This window comes from Cervus canadensis, chromosome 18 (genome assembly GCF_019320065.1).
Source record: "Cervus canadensis isolate Bull #8, Minnesota chromosome 18, ASM1932006v1, whole genome shotgun sequence".
Classification (NCBI taxonomy): domain Eukaryota; kingdom Metazoa; phylum Chordata; class Mammalia; order Artiodactyla; family Cervidae; genus Cervus; species Cervus canadensis.
The window spans coordinates 16,045,723-16,062,857 of NC_057403.1; the positions used below are offsets into that span (position 1 = coordinate 16,045,723).

At 52.6% G+C, this 17,135-nt stretch overlaps 1 protein-coding gene across 1 annotated transcript; it reads left to right on the top strand.

The window, feature by feature from the left end:
- The first annotated feature begins 3,033 nt into the window (after positions 1–3,033).
- RABAC1 (Rab acceptor 1) lies at positions 3,034–6,012 on the top strand. Its single transcript, XM_043435096.1, has 5 exons — positions 3,034–3,227; positions 3,505–3,717; positions 4,045–4,142; positions 5,583–5,684; positions 5,767–6,012. Exons 1-5 carry the CDS (start codon positions 3,172–3,174, stop codon positions 5,853–5,855), a joined length of 558 nt encoding a protein of 185 aa, XP_043291031.1. The 5' UTR covers positions 3,034–3,171; the 3' UTR covers positions 5,856–6,012.
- The last annotated feature ends 11,123 nt before the right edge of the window (positions 6,013–17,135 follow it).

Consider the following 17,135-nt stretch of genomic DNA (forward strand, 5'->3'; position numbering starts at 1 on the left):
TTGTTGTTTCCCTTTTGGGACCCTCTAGGAACATTCTAGTAACATCCTCTGATGACACATGTGGGCATCTCTGTTGGGTACATGCCTAGAAATGGAATTGCTGATTGGGGGTAGACTGTGTTTACCTTTCACAGAAATAGCCAGCCCTTTCCAAAGCTCTTGTGTCATCAGCATTGCCACAATGTATCAAAGTTCCAGTTGCTCCACATCCTTGTCAATACTTGCTATTGTCAGTCTTTTGAATTTTAGCCCTTCTGGTTGGGCAGCCCTACCACTTCCCTTGAGACGGCCTTTCTAACAGAGCTGGCAGTGAGAGGAGGGCCTGGGGCTGGTCCTTGGCCTACCTGCCTCCCAGCCCAAATGTCTGGGATGCTGAGAGTCCACATGAGTGTGAGTGTGTGTGCATGCCCACTGCACAAGACAGTGCTGAGGAAGAGTGCCTTAATCTGAAGGGGAAGACAGTCGGAGGATAGGGGCCGTGACCAGACACCGCCTGTGATGCCCAGGGCAGAGCCTGGTCCTGGTAAGTGTTGTGAGCCTGGACATCCCTTAGGGAGGCCAGAGAACCTCCTTTATTCATCAGGTACAGGATGAGGAATACTCCCATAGACAGGTGAGCAATCTGAGGCCCAGAGAGGGCAGGGACTTCCTTGAGGTCACACAGCAGATACATAACCCAGATTTCCGATTGTCTATCTTCCTACTCTCCCGGCTCCATTTCTTCCAGGGATCCAAGAGGCAGGAAGGAGGCCTCAGGCTGGAGGGACTCCCTTATCTCTGGCCATCCCCCTAATTCATGGCTTGCTTGCCATAGGCCCCTTTTCCCTGGTCTCCCCTCATCCCCCTGTCTCAGGGATCTTCCCATCTCTCACAATATCTCCGCCTTAGGGCTTCCTCCCACAATCCCTGTTTCAAGGGGCGCCTCCCTCCCATTGCCCTTATGCCAAGTCCCCCCTGCTCCACTCAGAGGGTCCCTCCCCACAATGTCCTTGCCTCTTGACCCCACCGTCCACAGCCCATGCCTTTTGACACCTCCAGGCCTTTGCTTGTTATGTGCTCTGCTCTGAGCGAGTACTCACAGGAACACAAACATGAGTTATGAGTGAAATTACTTTTATTTGTATTCTATGAGGAAGCCCCAGAGCTTAACAAAAATTAAATCCCATTTCCCCAAGGTTGGCCCTGGAAGAAGGCAGTTGGGTCTCTGCCTCCAACCCTCTGCTCCTCAAGACTCATCTTCCTCTTGGGGGCTCTTCCAGTTACCTCCACTGCTCCCATTACTTTGAAATCAGGGGGCTGCTCCCCCATTAATGCTCTGGACTAACTGTGGACTCACAGGAAACCCCATACGCCGATTTCCAGAAGCCCAACTCGACCCAAGTGGGAAACCTGAACAAGCTTCTACTAAAAGCCTGCGGTTAACAAAGAGGAAAAGTGAAAATGTTAGTTGCTCACTTGACCCCATAGCCTGCAAGGCTCCTCTGTCCATGGAATTCTCCAGGCAAGAAAACTAGAGTGGGTAGCCGTTCCCATCTCCAGGAGATCTTCCCGACCCAGGGATCGAACCCGGGTCTCCCACATTGCAGGCAGATTCTTTACCATCTGAGCCACCAAATATCTCATTGGGCATTTTCCTTTAGCCCCACCCAGCCTTGGAAAATGAGGTTCTCAGTCTGTGTAAGGAAGCCCAGGCTTCCTGAAACTTCTACACATTTCTTGAGGTCATTCTGGTGCACCCCCTTAGAACTCTGGCTGGTTTTCTACAACTCACCCCGCAGCAGGGGCAAAGACTGAGAGTGTTAAGATTTTGGGAACCAGGGGAAAGAAAGGCCCATGTCTCAGACACCAGCCACTGTTTGGAACATCCAAGGGGCTAGTGAGAAGTCTGGGACTTCCCTGGTGATACAGTACTTAAGAATCCACCTTCCAATGCTGGGGACCTGGGTTCGATCCCTGGTCTGGGAACCAAGATCCCACATGTCACAAAGCAACTAAGAGTTGTAACTAAGAGTTGATGTGTTGTAACTAAGAGTTGATGTAGCCCAAAATAAACAAATAAAATTTTTAAAATTTTTTGACAAAGCTGAACTCTAGAAATAATTATAACAGCCATGATAATGTAGTGGCAATAGCATGGACTACTGTTTATCGAACAGTTGTGAAATATCAAGACTCTTTCAAGCACTTTACATGAATCATTCAACCCAATCTCAATCCCATGAGTGTGGTACCCCCAGGATCGTTACTGTCCAGATGAAAACACTGAGGTTCAGGGAGGTGATGAGGTCAACACAGCTTGAAGTTTGACCTCTGACCCCAGAATCCCAGCTCCTTTAGTTATGACATCTACATCTTTAAAAAATTCTCATCCCTTCAATAAAACTGAATGAAAAAATGAAAAAAAAAATCTCAGCCTTTTCCTACACTTCCCTCCACCCTAACTAAAGCAGGGGCATGCCTAGATTCCTAATCCTAATAGATTCTACCTTGGGAGCCCAAGGGTGGGGGTGAAGCTTTGCTCCCCACCTTAGACACCCCCTCCAGCAACCACGGCCCCATCACTAGCCTTTTAAAGAAGGAAGGAATAGACTCCCACGAATTCTTTACAGTCTTGCTATTCAAAATGTGGGCCATGGAACAGAAGCATCAACATCACCTAGAAACTTGTTAGAAACGCGGATGAAGGGTCTCGCCCTAGATCTGCTGAATCAGAACATCTGAGTGTTTTATCAAGTGTTTTTTTATACCTCCTAGAGACAGAATGACAGCTCTACACGGTCCCCATTATAGCCTGCACGGGGAGTACACAGCGTCGTCTTGCCTTTAGAGCTCGCCTAACGCCCTGACTCTTGACAGCCCACCTTCCCCGACTCCACGCGTCCTAATTCGGAAACTACAACTCCCACAATGCTCAGAGGGGCTCTGGGTTATTTTACACGACTACAACTCCCAAAGTGCGTCGCGAGTCACACCGCCATCATGGTGCCTATTCTCGCCGGCACCATCAGGACTACAACTCCCATAATGCTCGACAGCAGAACTACCGTTCCCCAGCGGCTCCAGAACGACTACACGTCCGCTCCAGCTCTGCTGGGTGAGGCCGGGCTCGGGCGGGGCCCGCGGGGTCTGCAGAGCCCTGGGCTCCTTAGTTCTTCCCCAGACAACACAGACATGGCGGCCGAGAAGGACCAGCAGAGGGATGCCGAGGCGGAAGGACTGAGCGCCGCGTGAGCAACCGAGACCCGGGAGTCCTGGTCCCCCGACCCCTCCTCCCTGGGGGTCCTAGGAATCCCGGCCTCTAGACATAAGAGTTTGGGCCTCTGTTGTCCTCTTCGAGGACTCTGGAGTCTGGGCCCTCAGCCCCTATCTCCCCTGAGATCTAGGAGCCTGGGACCATTATCCACCCCAGAACCCCGGAGTCCGGCCCCCTCGGTCCTCTTCTTGCTGGGGGGTCCGGACTCCATCCCGGTCGGTCGATCGCTGACGTGGCCCCTCACCCACCAGGACCCTGCTGCCGAAACTGATTCCATCTGGCGCGGGCCGTGAGTGGCTGGAGCGGCGCCGTGCGACCATCCGGTCCTGGGGCTCCTTCGTGGACCAGCGGCGCTTCTCGCGGCCCCGCAACCTGGGCGAGCTGTGCCAGCGCCTCGTACGCAACGTGGAGTACTACCAGAGCAACTATGTCTTCGTGTTTCTGGGCCTCATCCTGTACTGTGTGTGAGTGCCTCTGCGGCCCGTCCGCGCCCCCGTCCCCACCCCCACCAGGCTGCGTGGCCCGCGCTGGCCGACCCCGCCCTCTGCATCCGGCCCCACCTCTCACTGCCCAGGCCCCATTCCCGTGGGATAGTTCTGCCGGAAGTTTTCACCGAAGGGCCAGGTCCCTAGTCCCCTCCATCAACCTGGCCAGGATTCAGTGTGACCAAATGTGACCTAGGCTTCCCCAGCCCCAAGCAGATCTCCTGCCATCCGCCGGTGGGAAGGTCAGGGCCTCCTTGTCTGGCCTAGCCCCAGCTCCCTGACGCATGGCTCCCTGCCCGCTTCCAGGGCGACGTCTCCCATGCTGCTGGTGGCTCTGGCTGTCTTCTTTGGCGCCTGCTACATCCTCTATCTGCGCACGCTGCAGTCCAAGTTTGTGCTGTTCGGTGAGAAATCCCTTGCCCAGACTCTTCACACCCTGGTCTCTTGGAACGCAAACATTTTTACATCAAACCCAGGTCCTTTTGAACCCACGTCTGCCCAAGCCTCTATCTACACTAGATTCCTCCAAATTCGGTCCCGTAAAGTCTCAGACACACCTGATGCTCCCACCCACTCTCAGCCCCCCAAAATTGCTATCTCCCAAGTGCAGAAGATACCCCAGAACCCACCTCCGCCTGAATCCTCAAAACCTCCTCCTTCCCTCTCCCTCCTGCCTAAACCTCCTGCCAAAAACGTCAGCTGCACGTACCCACATCGGCCACCAGGTGGCGACTTCCCACTGGCCTATATCCGTGCTCCCCCTTTCCTGCTTCGTGGGGTAGAAGTGGAAATCTTGGGATTTCTCAGAGAGGGAAGCTGAGCCTTGTGGCTCAGGTGGTCCAAGACTGGCACCGGAAACACCGCTGAGAAGAAAGACAGGCCTGGGGACTTCCCTGGTGGTTCAGTGGTTAAGACCATGCTTCCAACGCAGGGGGCATGGGTTCCATCCCCCGTCAGGGAACTAAGTCACACATTATGTGCAGTGCTGGCAGAGGATTTAGAAATAACAGACGGCCCTGAGTTCCCAACTAGGAGATGCTCAAGGGCTTTGGAGTGGGGATAAGGGGGAATTGGGCTCAGATGGACAGGTAGACCTAAGATAGAATGCTTCAGAAGCCTGCTGGTCATGTACACGACAAAGGTGGGCTGGGTGGAGGGGCGCGTCAGGCTAGCCCAGGGCATGGAGGGAGCGCTTGGAGCATAGACACGACTTGGCTCCAGCCATTGCTGCCACCAGTACCTGCAGATCCGACCTTCCACTCCACCACGAGAAGCCAGACTTCTGTACAGCCGCCCCTTGGTGTCCATAGGGGATTGTTCCAGGAGCCCCCACATGGATGGCAAAGTCCACCGATGCTCAAGTCCCTTATGAAAAATGACGTAGTACAATGATCCACGGGTTTCCATCCGTGGATACAGAGGGCCGGCCTATTGTTATGTGAAATTATCCAGTTTTTCCGGCAGCCACAAACCAAATTCTGGTGGAATAATGTGCAGACTCAGAAGACACATCCCCAGGTCAGACTTGGCTCTTGGGCTGCCAGTCGGAGGTTCCAGATCTGTGCGAGGGCAGGTTGGAGCAGGAGAACTATAGTCAGGAGAGGGAGGCTGGGAGCTTCCTAGCAGAAGTGGGGTTGAAGGGCAGAGGGCAGGGGGCTGAGGAAGGCACTCTGTGTTCCCACGGTCAGTGGGTGGGGCCAAGGGCTGGAGGGCCTTGGCACAAGTTTAGATTAGACCCTGAGGCTCCTGGAGCTTGCAAGACCAGAGTTTTGGGGGAGCATCAGGGGTTACTCTGGAGGGAGGCACGTGTCGGAACAGCTGCCCCAGTGCCCTCTGCCCCGCAGGCCGTGAGGTGAGCCCTGCCCATCAGTATGCCCTGGCCGGGGGCGTCTCCTTTCCCTTCTTCTGGCTGGCTGGCGCGGGCTCTGCCGTCTTCTGGGTCCTGGGTGAGTACAGGCTCCCGGCAGCGCTGTGGGCGGTGGGGGCCAGGTGAGGCCACCAGGCCCTGAACTGCCCATTTGCCTGCAGGAGCCACTCTCGTAGTCATCGGCTCCCACGCCGCCTTCCACCAGATGGAGGCTGTGGACGGGGAGGAGCTGCAGATGGAACCCGTGTGATGTGGCTTCGCAGGCCCGCCAGCCTCCCGAGCCAGCTGCCCCTGTTCACCCCGGTCCCACTCAGCTCTGCAGCTCCGGCCAAAGGCCCCTTTCCCACATCAAGACCAGGGAGGGACTCCAGCTTTGGGAATAAAACTGTTAACAGTTGTTCAGCAAATATTCTCCCGAGGTCTTCTGTGGGTCTGTGCTGGTGATGCTGGGGTCCTACAGAGACCAAGAAGGTGGGGGTGGGCCATGGACACAGGTGGGGGTGGGAAGTGTACAATAAGCAAGATAAATAGCAAATAGGATGGTCAGTGGCGACAAGTTCTAAGGAGGAGAAAAGAGTATGTCGGGCCCCTGAGATCACCCCCATGTTTCATGATTTGCTAGGAGGACTCAGGACTCGGGCACCAACCGTATTCACAGCTGTGATTTATTATCATGAAAGGTTATGAAGCAAAATGTCGCATAGTTGTGTCCGACACTTTGTGACCCCATGGACTGTAGCCCACCAGGCTCCTTTGTCCATGGAATTCTCCAGGCAAGAACACTGCAGTGGGTTGCCATGCCCTTCTCCAGGGGATCTTCCCGATCCAGGGATCAAACCCAGTTCTCCTGCATTACAGGCACTGTTACCTATGAGGCAAAATCAGCAAAGAAAAAAAAGGCATGTGGGGCGAAGTCCAGAAGAAACCACAAGCTTCCCAGAGCCCTCTCCCAGTGCAGTCACCAGATTGAGTGCAGTCGCCACAACAGTGAAATGCTGTCTGCAGAGAAGTTCATCACAGACTCAGTACCCAGAAAAAAGCAGGTCTTCAGCATAAACAATGTGGTTTGCACAAACAGTGTAGACACAAGAGCCATTCTTTCAGGGAGCAGCAAGGACCCTGCCGAAATCCAGGTTCCCAGAGGCCAGACAAGGGCCACTACAGAAACAAAGCCTCTCTAAGGATCGCCATCTTCATGGTAACTCTTCATAGAGGAAGTTCTAGAAATGAGTTATAGGTTTAAGAAGCTTCCCTGAGGTGATGTTCAGTGAAGACTTAAATTGAGTGAGCAGACTTCACTGGTGGTTCCAGCGATTAAGAATCTGCCTGCCAATGCAGGGAGCACCAGTTTGATCCCTACGCCAGGAAGATTCCACATGTTGCGGGCCAGCTAAGCCCATGTGCCACAGCTACTGAGCCCACGCACCTAGAGGCCCCACTCTGAAACGAGAGAAGCCCCCGACCCCCGCCCCGTGCACAGCAAGGAAGACCCAGCCCAGCCAAACAATTTAAATACATAAATCATGTTAAAAAAAAAAATTGAGTGAGGGAGGGAATTCCCTGGTGGTCCAGTGGTTAGGACTCCTTGCTTTCACTGCCAGGGACCCAGGGTCAGTCCCTGGTCAGGGAATTAAGATCCCATAAGCCATGTGGTGTGGAAAAAAAATTTTTTTTGAAAAAAGACCTACTAGCTTTCACACTTAGATATTGGTGGCTAATCACCTTTAGTTTGTGAAGTGAGTGAAAGTCGCTCAGGTGTGTCCAACTCTTTGCGACCCCATGGACTGAACCCAGGTATCCTGGGATCGAACCCAGGTATCCTGCATTGCAGGCGGGTTCTTTACCAATTGAGCTATCAGGGAAGCCCCTGAATAATAATAAATTGAGAGCGGGAGCAGCCACAGATCCCTCCCTCCCAGAGGGAGAACGTTCTGGTGAGAGGAAATAGTAGGTGCAAATGCCAGGAGACAGCAGTGGGCCTGGAGGTCTGAGGAACAGCGGGGGGCCCGTGTGGCTGGAGCAGACGGGGGCGGGTGGACGGGAGGACTGCCCTCCCTCTGGTGGGGAGGGACGTTGGTTTTCCTGAGTGAGGTGAGAGAGACGCACTTGGCTCTTCGCTGTAACGTGAAGGCCGCTGTGGTACAACCACGGACTAAGAAGAAAGGCACGTGGCAGGGAAAGCAGTTGGCAGGCGAGACGACAAAGAAGTGACAGACGGGGCTGAAGAGCTACTTCAGAGGGGCGGGTCTAGGAGGGCTCTCTCAGGAGGTGACATTCCCGTGCCCTCTGAGGGACCCAGAGCCGGCCACAGGAAGAGCCGCAGGTGAAGCGGCCTAGCAGAGGCACAGTGCCCCACACAGCCAGCTGAGGCTGGCCTCCCCAACCTCCGGTCTCGTCAAAACTCACTAGTTCAGAATTCTTTTCAGCAAGTGTTTATTGAGGGTCCACCGAGTGCACAGTGGCCACAGGACTGGAAAAGGCCAGTTTTCATTCCAATCCCAAAGAAAGGCAATGCCAAAGAATGCTCAAACTACCACACAACTGCACTCATTTCACACACTAGTAAAGTAATGCTCAAAATTCTCCAAGCCAGGCTTAAGCAATATGTGAACTTCCAGATGTTCAAGCTGGTTTTAGAAAAGGCAGAGGAACCAGAGATCAAATTGCCAACATTTGCTGGATCATCGAGAAAGCAAGAGAGTTCCAGAAAAACATCTATTTCTGCTTTATTGACTATGCCAAAGCCTTTGACTGTGTGGATCACAATAAACTGTGGAAAATTCTGAAAGAGATGGGAATACCAGACCACCTGATCTGCCCCTTGAGAAACCTGTATGCAGGTCAGGAAGCAACAGTTAGAACTGGACATGGAACAACGACTGGTTCCAAATAGGAAAAGGAGTACGTCAAGGCTGTATAATGTCACCCTGCTTATTTAACTTATATGCAGAGTACATCATGAGAAACGCTGGTATGGATGAAGCACAAGCTGTAATCAAGATTGCCGGGAGAAATATCAATAACCTCAGATATGCAGATGCCGCCACCCTTATGGCAGAAAGCGAAGAAGAACTAAAGAGCCTCTTGATGAAAATGAAAAAGGAGAGTGAAAAAGTTGGCTTAAAGCTCAACATTCAGAAAACTAAGATCATGGCATCCAGTCCCATCACTTCTTGGCAATTAGATGGGGAAACGGTGGAAATAGTGGCTGACTTTATTTTTTGGGGCTTCAAACTCACTGCAGATGTTGACTGCAGCCATGAAATTAAAAGACCCTTACTCCTTGGAAGGAAAGTTATGACCAACCTAGACAGCATATTAAAAAGCAGAGACATTACTTTGTCAACAAAGATCCATCTAGTCAAGGCTATGGTTTTTCCAGTAGTCACGTATGGATGTGAGAGTTGGACTGTGAAGAAAGCTGAGTGATGAAGAATTGACACTTTTGAACTGTGGTGATGGAGAAGACTCTTGAGAGTCCCTTGGACTGCAAGGAGATCCAACCAGTCCATCCTAAAGGAGATCAGTCCTGGGTGTTCATTGGAAGGACTGATGTTGAAGCTGAAACTCCAATATTTTCGCCACCTGATGCGAAGAGGTGACTCATTGGAAAAGACCCTGATGTTGGGAAAGATTGAGGGCAGGAGGAGAAGGGGACGACAGAGGATGAGATGGTTAAATGGCATCACTGAATCAATGAACATGAGTTTGGGTAAACTCAGGGAGTTGGTGATGGATGGGAGGCCTGGCGTGCTGCGGTTCTTGGGGTCGCAAAGAGTTGGACACGACTGAGTGACTGAACTGAACTGAGTGCCCAGTATTGTTCCAGAATTCCGTCACATATGGTGGCCATCAGCCAGGTATGGCAGGCTTCCCTGGTGGCTCAGACGGTAAAGAGTCTGCCTGCAACGCAGGAGACCTGCGTTCGGTCCCTAGGTCCGGAAGATCCCCTGGAGAAGGAAATGGCAACCCACTCCAGTATCCTTGCCTGGGAAATCCCATGGACAGAGAAGCCTGGCAGACTACAGTCTGTGGGGCTGCAAAAGAGTCAGACACAACTGAGTGACTTCATAGCCATATATAGCTACGAGCTACTTGAAACATGGCTGATCTGGATTGAGACGTGCTGTGAGTATAAAATACACACCAGGTTTCAAAGACTTAGTCAGAAAAGAGTGTAAAATATCTCATTAATAATTTTTATATTGGTTATGTGTTGGAAGGATAATCGGTTGGATGTTGTTGTTGTTTAGTCGCTAAATCATGTCCAACTCTTGTGACCCCCATGGAATGTAGCCCACCAGGCTCTTCTATCTGTGGGATTCCCCAGGTAAGAATACTAGAGTGGGTTGCCATTTCCTTCTCCAGGGGACCTTCCCAACCCAGGGTTCTAACCGGAGTCTCCTGCATTGCAGGCAGATTCTTCACCACTAAGCCACCTGGGAAGCTGGTAGATACGTTGGGTACCTGTTGGATATGCTAAGGTTGGATATGTTAGGGTAAATTAGTATTTTCACTTTTTTCTTTACTTTTTAAAATGTCAGGGAATTCGCTGGTGGTCTAGTGGTTAGGACTTGGCACTTTCACTATGGGGACCAGGGTCCGATTCCTGGTTAGGGAACTAAGATCCCGCATGCCGCACAGCATGGCCAAAAAGTGTGATTAGGTAAATAATATAACATTACATCTGTAGCTGCTATCCTGTTTCTACTAGACATGCTGGCTTAAAAACAACAGCACCACCGTTGAAGAAAGAACAGCACCACAATTGAGGCCCTGCCTTCTTGGAACTCACATTCATGGGCCAAACAACCAACCAATAGGAAGCTCTCAGACAGCCAAGCCTATGAAACAGGAGACTGGATGTGACTAAAGGGTAATTGTGGAAGGCAGGGGCTAGACTAGAGTGGAGGGGCAGGGACTTGCGGGCAGTGAGGAGGAGCTCGCCCCTCAGAGGTCTTGGGAAAGAGTGTTCTGGCTCAAGGGAATTGCAAGTGCAAAGGCCCTGAGGCAGGACTTGCTCAATGACACGGCACTGCTGTGGCTGCGGTGAAGGGAGTGATAAAGGGGTGACCCTGAGGAGGATGCCAGGGGCCAGAGCAGGCAGGACCTGGGAGCCACGCGGAGCTTTTAAACTATAGCTTAAGGCAATGTGAAACTATGGAAGGCTTTTGAGCAAGGAAGGGAGAAGGTCAGGTATGAATGTCAGGAATATCCCCAGGCAACTTCCCTTGGAGGTCTAGTGGTTAAGACTCTGTGCTTCCTCTGCAGGGGACACAGGTTCAATCCCTAGTGGGGAACTAAGATCCCACAAGCTGCGCAGTGTGGCAAAAAAAACAAAAACAAAACACTATCCTTTGGGGTCCTGTGGGAGATGGGCTGGAGGCAGTAAGATCATGGAGCAGGAACCAAGCTGGGGAAGACGAGGCAGGGACTGTGAAATGGAAAGGACGGACAGGAAAAGAAGATTCAGGAAGATGAAGGCGGGGGCTTGGTGACTGGCCTGTGTGGGAGGGCGCAGGCAAGGGGAACCCCCAGGCTTTCGGCAAAATGGGGAGACCAGGGGGCTCGTGTGTCCGGGTTCACAGGTTCACAGTGTTCCCAGGCACCGGGGGCGCAGTTCCAGTGGTTGCCACCAGGGGGCGGAAAAGCGCTTCCTCCGGCCCTTCTCCCGGGAGCGCGCCGGGATGGGCTCCTCCTGGCAGAGGAGACCTGGAGCGTCTGCGGCTGCGGGTCAGGCTCCTGGGTCTGCTCAGAGGCCACGTTCCCAGCTTGAGGATGGCTGAAGGTGTTCATTTTGTTAATCCAGATGCCAGTATTCCCAGGGGAGCCTGCCATCAGCGTGGGTGGTCACTCTGCCCAGTTTCCGTCGCTGGGCCTGGAGTGAATGCGGTCAGACTGCCTCCTTTGAAGGTGACTGAAGCCCGAGCCCCAAGGATCTGGGACTGAGGTCACTGGGGCGAGGCGTCAAAGCCCGGGTCTGGGAGTGGGAGGCTGGGACTTGGGCCGGAGGCCTAATCTGGCGGTGACTGACTCCAGGTTCCTAATTCTGATACTGAGACCAGCAGCTTCCATGGGGTTGTTCATGAGTAGGGGGTCACTTCCCTATCTATCCCTTCCTGAACTGGAGTTGAAAGGTTTGTTTTGGGGTAACAGAAACTGGGGGACTTGGTGTCTCACCAAGAACCAAAAGTCTGGTTGTCTATTTTGGTGATGGAGGTTGGGGTTCCAGCTGGCTGGTCGGGGTGACAGATTGAGGCTCTGGCTGTCAGTTTCATGACTGAAGAGCCCGTTGGCTCAGGTTTGGGGTGACAGGGACAGTGGACCTACTTGTCCAGTGTAGAGTGACAGAACCAGGGAGTGCTTGCCCTTCACCTGGGGTGTCAGACTGGGCATCTGATTGTCTTGTTTGGGGTGACAGCTTGGAGTCCAGTCCCTGATTTGGGGTAATAGAAATTGGGGTGCTCAGTTCCTCAGTCGTGTCTGACTCTTTGTGACCCTGTGGACTGTAGCCCGCCAGGCTCCTCTGTCCATGGGATTCTCCAGGCAAGAATCCTGGAATGGGTAGTGGGTTGCCCACCTCCTTCTCCAGGGGATCTTCCTGACCCAGGGATCAAACCCAGATCTCTTGAATTACCAGGTAGATTCTTTACCACTAGCACCACCTGAGAAGCCCCGGAAATTGAGGATCTGTTGTCAAGTTGGAGGTCATTTATCTGGCTTGAGGTGACAGACTGGGAGTCCTGGTGACACTGGGAGTCCAGGGCCCTAGTCTGGGATGACAAGGTAGGGGGCCCCCTGCACTGGGGGCCCCCTGATGGGGGTCTGGTTGTTTCCTTGAGGTGGCAGAGACAGGAAATACTGTCTGGCTGGTGGTGACAGAGCCTGGGGGTGCCCTTGTGTAATTTAGGACACCAGGGATTGGGGGGCTCTTTGCCCAGTGTGAAGTGACAGCAAATGAGAGATTTTTTTTAAAACAACATTTGCCTTTTTTTTCTGGTTCTGTCACCTGGCTTGTGGAATCTCAGTCCCCCAATCAGGGCTTGAACCCCCAGGCCATGGCAGTGAAAGCGCTGAATCCTAACCACTAGACTACCAGGGAACTCCCCAGGAGATCTTTTTTTTTTTTTTTTTTTAGTTTGAAGAATGTCTGCTTGTCTAGTTTGAGATTAAAAACACTGGATCTGGTTCTCAAATTTTTCTCTTTTTTGACACGCTGCAAGCTGCATGTAGGATCTTAGTTCCCCAACCAGGGATTGAACCTGCGCTCTCTGCAGTGGAGGTGTGGAGTCCTAACCACTGGACTTCCAGGGAAGTCCCTAGTTCTCAAAGTTTAAGTGACAGGTCTGGGACTCTCTTATCTGGTTGGGAGTGACAGAGAACAGAGTTGTGGGAGGTATTAGGCACTGGGGATCTTGTCAAGGTTGGGGTAATGGGGACTAGTCTAGTCTGGGGTGACAGACTGAGGATCTTATTGTCTAGTTTTTGGTGACCAAGACTGGGCTCCGGAGTTTCTTTAGGGGTGTCAGAGTTGGGGTCTAGTCTTTTTGAGGGTGACAGAATGGTAGTCTAGTTGTTAGGCTGAGACGCCAAAAGTCTAAGGTTTGGGATGCCAGATTGAAGATTCCATTTCTAGTTTGGAGCGCTAGAAACTGGGGTCTGGTGGGCTCCATTGGGGTGTCTGAGACTTGTAGTCTGATTATCTCTTTTGGGGTTCAGAGACACAAGGCTGGTTGTCTGGCTCGGGGTTATAGAGGCCAAAGGCCTGGTTATCTAGTTTAGGGTGATGACGCTGGGCAGAGGGGTGTTAGTTTGGGTGAAAGACATTGGGGTGACCACCTGGATAGTATGAAGAGGCAGACACCACAGGTCTGGTTGCCTCATTGGGATGACAGACCAACTGGACTCCTGTCTGTCTTGAGAGGCAGAGACCAGGATTACCATCGTCATGAGATTTCAGAGGACTGTGGGGTTTCTTTGTCTAATGTGAAGTGCCAGAGCCTGGGGGTCCAGATGTCTGGCTTGGGACATCAGAAGTGGGGGTTCAGGGACTTCCCTGGTGGCCCAGTGGCTGAGAATCTGCCTGCCAATGCAGGGAACATGGGTTGGATCCCTGGTCTGGGAAGATCCCACAGGCTGCAGGGCAACTAAGCCAGTGCACCACAGTTATGGAGCCTGTGCGCTCAGGAGCCTGTGCTCCGCAAGAGAAACCACTGCAGTGGGAAGCCTGTGCATCACAACTAGAGAAAGTCCGTGCTCACCAAAACTAGAGAAAGCCTGCACAGCATGAGCAATGAAGACCCAGGGCAGCCAGAAGAGAAAAAAAAAAAAAGAAATGGGGATTCATGTGTTTAGACTGAGGTGTCAGAGACCAGAGGTTCTGGGATTCAGAACCTGGTTTAGGGCGATGGAGACTTGGAGGTTAGTTGCCTCGTTTGGAGATTAGGGATCAGTTGTTCATTTGGGGATGAAATGATTGTGACTTCAGGGTTGCCTTTAGGGTAACATAGAATGGAAGTTTGCTTGTTTAGTTTGGCAGAAGTGAGACCAGGGTTCTGGTTGACCAGTTGAGGATGACAGACTGGAGTTTGACTGATATGAAGGCTGCAGGGGCCGGGCACCAGGTCTCTAGTTGGAGGTGACATTTTATGTATCCAGGTGCCTGGTGTGGAGTGACAGAGCCTAGACGTACCCTTGTCTTGTTTAGGGGGGACAGAGACTGGGTCCCAGGGCATATTTGGGGTGTCAGAGACTGAGGGTTTGATTTTACCCTTTTGTGGGGAAAAAACTGGATTCCAGGGACATTCAGTTGACAGAATCTGGAGGTCTGCTTGCCTACTTTCATGGGACAGAGCTTAGGGTTCTGGTTCTATATGGAGTGACAGACTGGAATCTGGTTGTTGAGGGTCAAATTGGGGGTTCCAAGGAATATTTGGGGGGTTGGCTATGGATCTGTTATCTAGTTTTGGGGATCATAATCTTGGGCTCCAAGGTGTATTTGGGGTGAGAGACCAGGGGCATGGCTGTGTGGCTTTGGGGAGACAGAGTCCATGGTCCCAGGGTATACTGGGGGTGATAGAAAGGTTGTCTAGTTTGGGGGATCAGAGACTGGGGTCCCAGGGTATATTTAAGGAGACAGAGAATGGGGTCTGGTTGTCTCATTTGTTAGGACAGTGACTGGGATCTCAGAGTGTATTTTGGGTGGCCGAGGTTGAAGTCTGTCTAGTTTTGTGGAATAAACACTGAAGTCCCAGAGCATATTTGGGGTGACCGAGGTTGGGGTCTGGGTCTAATTTCACATGACAGTGACTGAGGTCCCAGGGAGCACCTGGGGTGACAAAGCCTGGGATGTGATTGTCTGTGTTGTGGGACTGAGAGACTGGCATCCAGGGTGTTTTGGGGGTAACTGTCTTGTTTTCTAATCTGGGATGATGACTGGCATCTTTTGTCTAGTTTGGGTTGACAGTGATCAGGGTTCAGTTGTCCATTTGGGAGAGATGGGTACTGGGATCAACTGTCTAGTTCGAGGTGATGAGACCAGGTATCAAAGGTAACACAGGTGGGGGGACAGCATCTCTCCCTTCCAGGTGACAGAGACTGCTCGTCCCTGGATCTGGAGCCAATTCACATGAACAACGGCACTAGCGGTAAAGAACCCACCCGCCAACGCAGCAGACCTAAGAGACGCAAGGTCGATCCCTGGGTCGGGAAGATCCCCTGGAGGAGGGTAAGCAACCCACTCCAGTATCCTTGCCTGGAGAATCCCATGGACAGAGGAGCCTGGTGGGCTACAGTCCATGGGGTCACAGAGTCAGACACCACTGAAGCGACTTAGCATGCACATATGTATGTGAACAATTTCAGTTGAGGGTGACAGAAATTGTGAGGCCAACCATTTACTTTGGAATGATAGAATTGGGGTTCTCAAAATATCTTTGGGGGTGATGGATGGGGTAACTGAGAGTGGGAGTGCCAGTGGAGAGTTGGAAGGAACTGAGATGGGGGGCTAGCATGCTTCCTGTGGGTGACAGAGGCTGAGTACCTTGTTGGGGGTCAGAGACTGGGGTTCTGCTAGTCTACTTTGGAGTGACAGATGAGCACTCAATTGCCTAGCTTGGAGAGACGCAACCTGGGGATCCAATGACCCGATTCAAGATGACACATGGCATTGTGGAGACGGGTTATGTTTCCATACCAAGGGTCTGGCGCTCCATTGAGGGTGGTGTGACGGGGGTGGGGGGACCTAGTTTCTTATGACAGAGATTAAGGTTCAGGGTCTAGTTAGGGGCATTAGGCCAGGAGTCCAGACTGTAGTGGGTGTTAGGGGGAGCCCAGGTGTCTAGCTTGGGGCACAGAGACTGGGGGTGTGGTTGTGCAGCTGGTCAGACTAAGGACAATCAGTTTTAGTCCGAGAAGGCAGAAAGTGTCACTCGAGTCCTCTGGTTTGGGGTGTAGAGCCTGGGCACGCGGCGTCTTCCAAATGCTGAATCTGAGAGTGCTGGTGCCTGAATGTCCCTGGGACGGACTCAATCAGGGGTCTCCTGCACCCAGGGGTGGGGTCCCTGAGTAAGCGTGGCCTGGGTGTGCAGCCCTGTTTAGGGGTTACTGAAGCTGAAGAGTCTGGCTGTTGAAAGCAGAGAAGAAATTCCCTGGCAGACCAGAGGTTCAGCTTCCACTGCCCAGGGCTCAGGTGCAATCCCCAGTTGAGGAGCTAAGATCCCGCAAGTCGTGTGATAAGGCAAAAAAAAAAAAAAAAAAAGTGGAACAGAAGAGGTTGGGACCCCAGGGCCCAGGATCCACTTGAGGGGTTCTTGATTGGGTCTGGGGATGTCTGCAACATGAAAGGCCGAGGGCTTTCAAGGTAGGGATACGTCCGCACGTGAGTGTGGAGGTGATGGGTCCTGGGCAGAGATACCCAGCGTGCGGGGTGGGGATCGAGGACAAGACCCAAATGCAGGCCTTGGGGGAGGAGTGGCTCTCTGAGGCGGGGGCACAGTGGGCTGTGGAGCTTTCTGGCTCGGGGATCAGGCTGGCTCAACTGCCCTCATCAAACGCAACAGCATCCTGAAGGTCAAGGTCGAGTCTGGGGGCACGTGGTTGTGGTGGCTGAGGTGCATTGTTGCAGGTGATGAAAACTGGGGACTCAGATCCCCACTTTGGGAAGATCCTGAATTTGGGGTGACTGGAGTCCCTCCTGCCAAGTTTTGCTGCTCATGAGCCCACGTTCCTGATTTGGGTGCCCAGGTTCTAACTCTGTGACAGTGCAGACTTCCACGGGGACAGCAGGAGACAGCCTGGATGGTAAGACTGGAGGGGCCTCCTGGGGCACTTTCCCGTCAAGTCTGGGTAAGCCTGGGGACTCAGCTGTCCAGTTGAGACTGACTGGCTTGGGGTTTAGTGGTGACCACATCTGGCAGCCCCTTTGCTCATGTGGGGGCTTCCCAGATGGCTCAGTGGTAAAGAACCCGCCTGCCAATGCAGGAGACGCGAGTTCGATCCCTGGGTTGGGAAGATCCCTGGGAAAAGAAAA

Coding starts and splice junctions, on each gene's coding strand:
- RABAC1 (XM_043435096.1), top strand. CDS start 3,172: ATGGCGGCCGAGAAGGACCAGCAGAGGGATGCCGAGGCGGAAGGACTG. Junction 3,228..3,504: donor GCGGAAGGACTGAGCGCCGC/GTGAGCAACCGA, acceptor CTCACCCACCAG/GACCCTGCTGCCGAAACTGA. Junction 5,685..5,766: donor TGCCGTCTTCTGGGTCCTGG/GTGAGTACAGGC, acceptor ATTTGCCTGCAG/GAGCCACTCTCGTAGTCATC.